The sequence below is a fragment of the Poecilia reticulata genome, chromosome 7 (assembly GCF_904066995.2).
Source record: "Poecilia reticulata chromosome 7, P_reticulata-male-v2, whole genome shotgun sequence".
Lineage (NCBI taxonomy): Eukaryota > Metazoa > Chordata > Actinopteri > Cyprinodontiformes > Poeciliidae > Poecilia > Poecilia reticulata.
In genome coordinates, this window is record NC_088836.1 from 32,795,516 (window position 1) to 32,806,702 (window position 11,187).

Below are 11,187 nucleotides of genomic sequence, written 5' to 3' on the forward strand. Positions count from 1 at the left end.
TTATAAAATATTTAATATACACTACAGGGAGAGTCAGGAGGTAAAACTTTTCACATTTTTACATTTTTTTTAGATGATCAATAAAATTTGAAAACTGATCATATATGTAGATTAAACAATAGATATTTGAGTCACACTCCACACCAGTAGGTGACTTTAAACGATAACAAAAAAAAAAATCAAAAACACCACCACAGTGAACTATCCTGGTTCAGAAAACACATCAGAGTGAGCCCTCTCCTCAGTTCCGTCCCTCTCTGGAGTCTGCTTTAGCAAACGTGGCCTTAGAGACGCTGGAAACGCATCAGAGTGAGCCCTCTGCTGTCCTCCGCCCCTCTCTGCTTTAGGAAACGTGGCCTTACTGAGGTTTCGGTGCTCCGGTAGATGAATGAGCCTCCCGCAGCGCCAGCTCCCTCTCGTCTCCGCCTGTCAGTTCCCGCCGCATCCTCAGCAGCTCCCCTGTAGAACCTCCATCCGATACCGCCATGGCAGAACCCGTCCCCGCGGCCGTCCCGAACGCCACGGACTCCAACGGGACCGAGGTGCTGAACGCCACGGCTAAATTCGTGGCTACCCCGGAGGGAACGGCGCTGGCCTACGGCAGCCTGGTGGTCATGGCCCTGCTGCCCATCTTCTTCGGAGCCCTGCGGTCCGTCACCTGCTCCAAGTCCAAGGTAAGCAGCGGTCCGAACCGGCTGGTTCTGGGGGGGCCGGGGGTTAGGGTAGAACCGCTAGCTTCCGCCGGTTAGCATCCCTGCTAACTGCGCTCTGCGATTTATGGGCAGCGGCTCATAAATCATCACGGAACGGAGATAAAATGTTGTTAAAGCGAATAAAATGATTCCGTTAGAGCAGGTGTTCACTCCGGATGTTCACCTGCAGCCAGGTGACGGCAGGTTCGTCTCAGGTTGGACTCAGCAGAACCTTGATCCAGATTCTGACCCATGCTGACCCCTTGCTGTCTCCTTGGTGCTTGGAGTTCGTCCCCCCGTTCATCAGGACTGGGTGGTGGTGGCAGCATCATGCTGTGGGGTGTTGCTTAACGGCCTCCAGCTGGACTGTTTCTCAGCTGGTGAGCCTCATCTGGATCAGAACCGGAGTTGGTTCTGAAACTGCAGCAAGTTTTTAAAATGAGTAACTAAATGTGGGGAAAGTTTGTGAACCGGTTGGAGGAGGAGGCCTGAGGAAGAACCAGAACTTCCTGGAGGAACTGAAGACCCAGTTCAGTCTGGAAACATCAGGAGATCCTCCTGGAGACGGATGACGGGTTTCCTCCTGACCTCTGACCTCTGTGATGCAAGAGTGGAGAAGTCCAAAATGGATGGTTGGATGGATGGTTGGATGGATGAGTACATGGATGGTTGGATGCTCATCTGCTGTTTGTAAACCAACTGAAGCTCCTCCCTCTGGGTTTCCTTGAATCTGATTGGCTCCCAGCTTCCAGGCAGCTGATTGGACGGCTGTGCTGCGTTCCTTCATGCTCGTTAACTCGTTAATGTTCATCACCTGTTTCTCTTAACGAGCTGATCTTCCAGGCTCCTGTCAGTCTGCAACTTGACCTCTGACCTCTCTCTCTGTCTGTCTGTCTGTCTGCTCACCTGTCTGTCCGCCATCTTGTCTCTGCGTCCGTCTGTAGGAGCTCGGAGACGGTGGGTACGACTCTGGGTTCAGAGTGAGTATCAGAACCGAACTGCTTTGTTGTTCCGGCACAAACACAACATGAACCCGTCTGACGTTCTACTGGGTCAGAACCACGACCCAGTTCTGGTTCAGACCCAGTTCTAGTTCTGGTTCTAAACCAGAACTGGGACGTGGCCCATTTCTGGGTCAGAACCACGCCCCAGTAGGGCAGACTGGTCCCTGTTCTGACCCAGCAGAACCAAACGGCTCCAGGATGTGGTCAGGTTCTGGTGGTTCCAGTGGTTCTGCTCCACAGGGTCCAGGTTGGACCAGGGAGGCTGACAGAAGCTGCTGTTTAAACACCAGAACCACATCATTGGATCATCTCCGTAGAACTGGACTGGGTTCTGATGAGGCCACTCTGGTTCTGGTGGATTGGACCAGGTTCTGAAGGTTCTGGAACACGTTCCATCTTCATGCTGGATCAGGGATGAGATGAGCCGCTGGTTCTGGAGCAAGTCTGACAGAACCGGAACCGCTCTGTTCAGCAGGCAGTGTGACCCAGTAGCTTCCAACATGGCTGCCGACGGCATAAACAGGAAGTGTCCTTCAAAATAAAAGCACATATTAAATGAGCAAGTAGCAGAAGAAGAGTCGGTTTATGCTAAGCTAGTTCCTGAAACGCCTGGCAGCCATGTTGGACTCCAGCTGCGTCTCGGTACCAGGTGGTTCCGGCCCAGCGGTTGGCCGGGTTCTAGATGTTCTGTCATCGCTCTCTCTGGCCTGCATGTGGATCAGAACCGCCATGGATCCAGAACCGGTTCTGTTTGAAGCTAACGGTCCACTGTGGTGGTTCTGTTGTGTTCTAACACTGGCTGATGTGATGAGGCACGTTGTTCTGCCTGGTTCTGTTTGTCCTGAACTCCCCGACCGGCGCCGGGCCTTGGTGTCTCACCGGGTTTTTCAGAACCAACCGTTCTTTGCCTTTGGATCCACAGCGGGTTCTGAGACCCGGCTGAGAGCAGATGGTTCTGATGAATCCCTCCTCCCGCTCGTCTGACCCAGTTTGCGTCTCCAGGGACGGGTCGGAGCAGAACATAGACGGATCCGAACTCGAATCCTGCGTGAGGTCAGAGGTCAGCCAGGAGCCAGAACTCCACATCCGTCTGCAGGTTCTGGATTCATGTCCGTGTTCTAACGGTGCTGAAGGTCCAGATCCGGCTGAAGGACTCCAGTCCTGCAGCTGCTGGGTTCTGATCCGGTTCTGATCCGGTTCTGCTCAGACCATCATCCTGTCCGTGTTCCTCCCAGAACTCTGCCGACGCCCCGGAGACCATCACCAGCCGGGACGCGGCCCGGTTCCCCATCATCGCCAGCTGCACGCTGTTCGGACTCTACCTCTTCTTCAAGGTGAGTTCGGACCTGGGTTCTGCTCGGCTGCCGGGTCGGCCGGTTCTCACTGAGCGCGCTCCGTCCTGCAGGTGTTCTCCCAGGAGTACATCAACCTGCTGCTGTCCGTCTACTTCTTCGCCCTGGGCGTCCTGGCGCTGTCCCACACCATGAGGTACCGTCAGAACCGGGACGGGTCCAGCGGCGCTGCTGCCTCCCAGTCTAACTCCGTCTCTGTCTTCCAGTCCTGCCATGGCCAGAATCTTCCCAGAGTCGTTCCCCAACAAGCAGTACCAGCTGCTGTTCACCCAGGGCTCTGGAGAGTCCAAAGAAGGTGAGACCATCGGATCACCGGACAGAGCCGGGTCTGGGTTCAGGTGTTCCAGAACCGCCCATCACTGGCCTGGTTCCTGTGGTCTGACCACCTCCAGACCGTTTGATAGGTTGAATCGGACCTCCCAGTATCATCTGACGGTGAAATAACCCAGAGAGGTTTCTGCTAAACGGCCGCAGCGAGATTCTGATGGTTCTGATCCGTCAGTCCAGCGTCAGGAGTTTCAGGAAGTTGCTCTATTTTCTGTTGTTTCCAGCGAAATGTGACAGATTCTCTTTCTGCCTCCAGAAATAGTGAATTATGAGTTCGACACCAAGAACCTGGTGTGTCTGGTCCTCAGCAGCGTGGTCGGGGTTTGGTACCTGCTCAAAAAGGTAAACTCACCGTCCCCCTGCTGGCCTGCTGGCCGCCTCTCGCAGCCAATCACAGCGGTTGTTTCTGTGACATCACAGCACTGGATAGCCAATAACGTGTTTGGCCTGGCGTTCGCCCTGAACGGGGTGGAGCTGCTGCACCTGAACAACGTCAGTACCGGCTGCATCCTGCTGGGGGGGCTGTTCGTCTACGACGTGTTCTGGGTGAGAATCCTGCTTACAGGCTAAAGGAAGTTAGCTTTTATAGTGCTTTTCAAAATAAAAGTACCAAAACATATTTCTTTGAGTTGAAGAAATTATTTTTGCATTTAGAGGATTCGACTTTTTAAATGTTAATTCAATAAAACAGACTAAAGATTAATGCTGTGCAAAGAGGCAGCTCTCACTCTGAGCCTCTGATTTACCGAGGGTCAGTGAACGCACCACACGTGTTCAAACCAGGAAGATATTTAGTTCAATAATTAACATTTTTTTAATAAGATGTCAAATAAGATAATAAAAATATTGAGAAAATATGTTTGTTGTACTTTTATTTATGTAATAATTCTAAATAAAATTACGTTCATTACAAAATTTGAAAAAAAAATAGTTTTAATGTAAAATACAGAATAAAAATACATTTAAGGAAAATTACAATAAACACAATATTTAGTAAATATAATTGCTTAATATTTACCCTAATAAATAGTACTAAAATTACTATTATTCACTTATGTAATAAAATGTAAAATATTTAGTCTTAGTGTAAAATAATGAATAAAAATATGATCAAGGAAAATTACAATAAACTCGATAGATACTGATTAATAACGACACTATTATTGATAATAAAGGTAATAATTAATAATAATAATCTTAATAAATCCAACTATTTCCTTCACATTCCTCAGACATTTCAATCTGCTGCTGGGTTTTTAGCCTAGAGTGACCTCTGACCTCCTGGAGAGGATCAGAGGTCAGTAGGACTGACCTGTCTGATCTGACCTCCAGGTGTTTGGGACCAACGTCATGGTAACGGTGGCCAAGTCGTTCGAGGCCCCGATCAAACGTGAGTTTCAGAGCACTTCCTGCTTCCTGCTGCTCTGGTTCTGACCCGAGTCTCTGGTTCTGACCCGAGTCTCTGGTTCTGACCCGAGTCTCTGGTTCTGACCCGAGTCTCTGGTTCTGACCCGATCTCTGGTTCTGACCCGAGTCTCTGGTTCTGACCCGAGTCTCTGGTTCTGACCAGAGTCTCTGGTTCTGACCCGAGTCTCTGGTTCTGACCCGATCTCTGGTTCTAACCCGAGTCTCTGGTTCTGACCAGAGTCTCTGGTTCTGACCAGAGTCTCTGGTTCTGACCCGAGTCTCTGGTTCTGACCCGATCTCTGGTTCTAACCCGAGTCTCTGGTTCTGACCCGAGTCTCTGGTTCTAACCCGAGTCTCTGGTTCTAACCCGAGTCTCTGGTTCTGACCCGAGTCTCTGGTTCTGACCCGATCTCTGGTTCTGACCCGAGTCTCTGGTTCTGACCCGAGTCTCTGGTTCTGACCCGATCTCTGGTTCTGACCCGAGTCTCTGGTTCTGACCCGAGTCTCTGGTTCTGACCCGAGTCTCTGGTTCTGACCCGATCTCTGGTTCTGACCCGAGTCTCTGGTTCTGACCCGAGTCTCTGGTTCTGACCCGAGTCTCTGGTTCTGACCCGAGTCTCTGGTTCTGACCCGAGTCTCTGGTTCTGACCCGAGTCTCTGGTTCTGACCCGAGTCTCTGGTTCTGACCCGAGTCTCTGGTTCTGACCCGATCTCTGTCTCCCAGTGGTGTTTCCTCAGGACTTGCTGGAGAAAGGACTGGGGGCCAGTAACTTCGCCATGCTGGGACTGGGAGACATCGTCATCCCGGGCATCTTCATCGCCCTGCTGCTGCGCTTCGACGTCAGGTAGCGCCCGGCGGCGCCCGCTCTCCCTCCGCGGCGCCTCCGCTCACCCGTCCGGACCCGTCCTCGTGTCCTCATGTCTCCGTCTGTCTGTCCGCAGCCTGAAGAAGAACAGCAGGACGTACTTCGTCTCCAGCTTCCTGGCCTACATCTTCGGTCTGGGCCTCACCATCTTCGTCATGCACACCTTCAAACACGCACAGGTAGGAGGCGGGGCCGGACGCTCTGATGTCCGGGAAGCTTTATCAGAGCCACGGAATCGGGCCGGGTCAGTGGAACCGGGTTCCTGACGCTCTCTCTCTCTCTCTCTCTCTCTGCAGCCCGCCCTGCTCTACCTCGTCCCCGCCTGCGTCGGTTTCCCCGTCGTCGTGGCGCTCTGCAAAGGAGAGCTCACCGAGATGTTCAGGTGGGTAACCATGGCAACCGCCAGGTACTGACGGTTGATCTTCCGATGAGGAAAATGTCCACGAATAAACCTGCATCAATCTGTCCATACGTCGGGTCAAAGGTCATTTCTGGCGTTTTAAAAACCAAATATTCTTAATAATCAACAATAAAAATGAGTTGAAATAAAAACATTAAATGATAGAAAAATAAAATCCAGAAACTGTTTGAGAGCTTCAGAAATGTCTCTACAGGCCAGGGGCCTCAAACTCGATTTACCCAGGGGCCTCTGGAGGCGGAGCCTGTAGCCTCTGGAGGCGGAGCCGGTGGCCTCTGGAGGCGGAGCCTGTAGCCTCTGGAGGCGGAGCCTGTAGCCTCTGGAGGCGGAGCCTGTAGCCTCTGGAGGCGGAGCCTGGGTGAACCTGGGGCCTCTGGAGGTGGAGCAAGGAGCCTCTGGAGGCAGAGCCTGGGTGAGCCTGGGGCCGCATGAAGGATTAATTTTAAAAATCTCCTCAAATATCATCAACATTTCATTATTTCTCCAATACATGAACTGCAGGCTTTGGCAGAGACATGATGACGGTGTGACGAATCATTTGCGTCGCTCTTGTTCTACGTTTTATCGAAGTCTTTAGCCAGCTAGTATGGCAAGCTGTTTTAACATAAATTCAGTTTTACCGCCCTTACATTCCAGAAATCTCAAATTGTTTTATGACTAGACGTTTTAGGTATTTAAGAAATCTCTAGTTATATTTCAACTAGACAAAATAACTATTTGAGATATCGCTAAATACATTCTGACTCGTCGAAATGACGTCAGATTTACCATTGACTTGTATGGAGACTGAAATAAACATTTCAGATATCTACAATTAAATTATGACTAGTCATAAAGTTAATTCAAGATATCTCTAATGACTCCATAATTCAAGATATCTAAAATATATTTTTGGATAGGAGAAATTTAGTTTTGACTAGTCATAATTGTGTTGAAGATATCTTAAATCGTAATTACGGATATGTGTCCCGTCAAATCAGATCTATTTGAGATATCTTGAATTATTATTCTTACTAATCAGAATGTAAACACAGATATCTTAAATTATCATTCTGGATAGTCAAAATGTAGTTTTGTCTTGTCAAAATGCATTTTTAGATATCTGGAACGTAATTACGGATAGTCAGGCAAAACCGGATTTATGCTAAAACAGCTTGCCATACAGCTGGTAACGTATGGAGAACGTCTCGACGCGTGATGTCATCACCGCTTCTACTGGTTCCAACAGGATGGCGAGCAGCCCGGTACCAGTCGCCTTTCTCTGTTTGATCGTGGCATTAATGGTAGAAAGTACCGGAAAGGCGACTGCAGGGAAGGGAAACTGGTACCGGACCGGTCCATCACCCGCCTGGTACCGGACAGGTCCATCACCCGCCTGGTACCGGACTGGTCCATCATCAGGCCACACTATTGTTAGAAGCGTAGTGTGCATGAAGTCGGTGTAGCTTAGCCTAGCACCGAATGTCGGCCATGACGGTGGGCGGGACTTCCTTCAGAGGTCCGCTCACCCTGTGGGCCGCGCTAATGCTATACTGTCATTTCACGGTGGGGCCACCAGACATTGTCCTGCGGGCCGCAATTGGCCCGCGGGCCGCGAGAAGGAGACCTTTGCTATGGACCGTCCATCCATCCATCCGTCTGTCTGTCCATCGGGTCCAACCTGGACGGGTCTCTGGTTCTTCTGATCCTTAATCCCGCAGATGAAACCCAGAGGTTCTGGTTCTGTTGCTGAAACCGTCACGTCTGGGTCTGAGCCGGTTCCGCCATGTTTGGGCTGGTGGAGCGCCTCCTGCTGGACAGTCTGGATGTTTTCTGGATTCTGATTGGACGATGGGGCTGACGTTTCGGGTCAGAACCGGGGAGCAGAAGATCCAGCCGCCATCTTTCCTTTTCTTTCCTGTTTGCTCTTCATCCTCACTTCATCATCCTCATCCTCACTCTGATTAATTTGAAGTTTAAGATAAAAATCTTACATTCTTCTTCTCTTCTGTTCCTCATCCTCACCTCCTCATTTCATCCTCCCCGTCGCCATAGCTACGAGTCATCGGAGGAAGTGCTTCCTGCCTCTCCGCGCATCACTTCCTTCCCGACTGTCAGCGGCTCTCCTGCAAGCCTGGCTGCATCCATGGAAACCATGGCAACCGGCTCCTCCCCCCGACACCGCCGTGTTCTGCCCACCTCCATGTAGGAGCTAAGCCCCGCCCCCTGTCCTTACTGCCCCGCCTCTCTGACGCCTGGGCAGGTAGAACGCCCGTCCGTCCGTCCGTCCGTCCGTCTGTCCTCCAGGATCAAAACGGACCCGGTTCACTCAGACGGGATCAGAAGTCCAAACGTTTCCGTCTCGCCATCAAACCTTTAGGGATGAAGTTTTGGATTCTAAACCAGAACCAACAGAAAGTTTTTGGTGTTTAGCCGAAGCTAACGCTAATGCGCTAACTTCACACGTGTTGATGCCAACTGTGATACATGTGCTATATCGCCCTCATCTGGATCAAATCTGTCATTACACATCTTCCTGTGTGGCTTACACTTCACCAAAACAAAACTTTCAGTTTTCTAGTTGCTAAGTTTTGCTAGCTCTGTTGCTAATTCAGTCAAATTAACGTTCATTCAGAAAGCAGTTGGACGTCAGGAGATTTTCAACTGTTTACTGTGGAACTACAGCAAAGCATTCTGGGTACAAGGTAATCTGCTGCACCGCATCACAGGTGGAGATCCTTCAAACAAGCTAAAAAATTATTCGTATAGAGTGGATACCTTCTGCCTTCTCTTACTTTAATGTCAGACTTCTGTTTGACTATAGACACTATTTTTAAGCTGCACTTCTATTCAGACAGAGGCATCAAACTGTAGTTACAGCAGCTCGCCAGCAGTGGGCGTATAGAACGCAGTGAGCGGTAACGGCTGGTCGGCGCGGTAACGGCTGGTCGGCGCGGTAACGGCTGGTCGCTCTCGTCTGTGTTAACAGTTGTCAGCAATAAAAGAACCTGTGAATTCACACTGATTAGTGAAGTGTTGCTGTTTTGAGTCGTTTTCTCTTTTCTCCTCGTTCCTACTGCCTCTTGCTGTAAACACCCTTCAAAATAAGAGCATGAACATAAACGATTGATGACTAAAGCTTCAACTTTACTCAACTGAGTTTACAAAACAACCAAGTAAATTAACGCGCTAAATATTTGGAAAGTTAGCCAAAATGCTAATGCATGATGGTAAAAATGAGCTCTGCTATTGGCACATTAGCTCATTAGCAAGTGAGCCCACCATCAAATCAAACGGGGAGCTGAGATTCATGAATATTTAATGTTTCAGAGGCAGGAGGAACAGACGGTCTGACCTCCAAACGGTTTTTATGAATGAAGTTGGTTACATCTGGCAGCATGACGCTGCTGGTGAATCAGATTTACTGGTTTCTGACGGTTCAAGCCTTCAGCTTCATTCTGACGTTGCACACAGTAAAATCAAACATGGCTCCCTTTCTGCAGGTACGAGGAGTCATCTGAGGAGGCGGAGCCTAACGAGGAGTCATCAGAACCTGAGAAGAAAAAGGACCAATAGCATTCGTCGCTGCCACCCTCCCACCCCGTTACATTTCACTGAAGCCCCGCCCCTTCCTTAGGGGCGGGGCTTATGTTGCCAACGTGTTTGTGTCCGGTCTCCATGGTTACAGCTTCTGTGGTACCATGAGGGGTGGAGTTTTGTTTCTGCTCCTCCTCCTCGTCACGGCTGCAGCCATTGGAGCACAGAGCTGCTGAGGGGCGGGGCCAGGCGAGTGGGCGGGGCTTGTGTGTCTGGACCAGGAAGCCGTTAAGCCGGAGCTTCCTCAGCGCGTCTCTGCTTCCTGCTTCTGTCCGCTCACCTTTACCTGCTTCAGTTTCACTTTGTTCCTGTAAAAACGTCGCAGTTTTAATGTTTCTGAATGTTTACAGCTTTTCCTCCAAACAATCCAGGAGTTTCCTGTTAGAGCTGAGCGATGAAATCAATTCAGACTTTTTATTTCTGTACCATCAGTTCAGCTTTTCCCCCATTAACGTAAAACGGTTGTGACTCCGTCTGAGCTCTGATGTGTTTATTAGATTTTAAGGGTCAGTTTGATCATTTTGAGTCTTTTTCTTCTTTTTGAACTTAGTTTTTTTCAGACAGAAAATCACCAGATTGTTGAGATGAGGGATGAAAATGAATTTTATTTGGAAGGTTAAGGGATTAAAGTTTCTCCTAGATCTGATCTGCAGCTGCAGGAAGCAGCGACCCCGCCCCCTAATTCTGAAATCTGATTGGCTGTCAGGCTGGAGGAGGAGGAGGAGGAGTCAGGTCAGCCAATCAGGGGATTTCAGCCTCGTTCTGATTGGTTCACAGGAGGAAGAGGACAATATTTACTGATGCAGTTTTCCGTCATATCTTAAAATATTTGAGGAACGTTGAATAAATGTAAACATTAAAGGAGAGCTTTAGTTTTGTACGACACGTAGAAATCAGTCCAGAGGCGCTCAAACTGCCGGACTGCCCTGAACTACATTTCCCATCATGCCCAGGCTGTGACATGTAAATCAGGTGATGTGGAAAGGTCAGGAAGGCTTTATTTGACCCTCTGAGCTGCAGATTCTCAGCTTCGCGTTAATATTTCTGTTGTGATCAATGGTTGACGCTTTATTGTTGACAGTTTTGTATTTTGATGTAAATCCGATCGGTTCTGAAGACCCGCTTGTATCCGGCTCCGTAGAGTTCAGTAGCCTTCACAGAGTTCAACTCTGAGATGTTTTTTTCTGTTTCTTCTTCTCTGTATCTGTGAGCGCGGTCGCTTCTCGGCCCAAACTGTCTGTTGGATTTGCAATAAACCTTCTGGTGGTTTGGTCACAAACTGGAGAAGCACGACTCCGTCTGTCTGCATCAAGATCACAGCTGTAGACGCTTCGGTTCCTCCAAACAGGTGACCTTTGACCTGCTGACAGGCCGGCAGAGAAGCTCTTTCTCCGAGCTTCACACTTAATTTCATTTTTTTGTAGGAAAAGGGAAATTATTCATTGATCCAAAACTTTAAAACATAATAAAAAGTATTGTAATTTATTTTCAAATTTTATTTCAATACTTGGGTCACTTTTTTTTATTGTTGCTGTATTTAACCAA

The 11,187-nt window shown here is 49.2% G+C and overlaps 1 protein-coding gene across 4 annotated transcripts; it reads left to right on the forward strand.

Moving 5' to 3' along the window:
* The first annotated feature begins 16 nt into the window (after positions 1-16).
* hm13 (histocompatibility (minor) 13) lies at positions 17-10,921 on the forward strand. 4 transcript variants are annotated; one of them, XM_081609515.1, is made up of 12 exons: positions 17-674; positions 1,637-1,672; positions 2,932-3,030; positions 3,102-3,184; positions 3,255-3,343; positions 3,632-3,717; positions 3,796-3,921; positions 4,708-4,765; positions 5,507-5,627; positions 5,725-5,827; positions 5,945-6,030; positions 8,101-8,582. In XM_081609515.1, exons 1-12 carry the CDS (start codon positions 486-488, stop codon positions 8,252-8,254), a joined length of 1,230 nt encoding a protein of 409 aa, XP_081465641.1. In that variant the 5' UTR covers positions 17-485; the 3' UTR covers positions 8,255-8,582. The 4 variants fall into 4 exon arrangements, with proteins under 4 accessions (XP_081465641.1, XP_081465642.1, XP_081465643.1 ...); XM_081609517.1 differs by lacking the exon at positions 8,101-8,582 and adding an exon at positions 9,549-10,921 and having other exon boundaries at positions 23-674; XM_081609516.1 differs by lacking the exon at positions 1,637-1,672 and having other exon boundaries at positions 20-674.
* Positions 10,922-11,187: the final 266 nt, after the last annotated feature.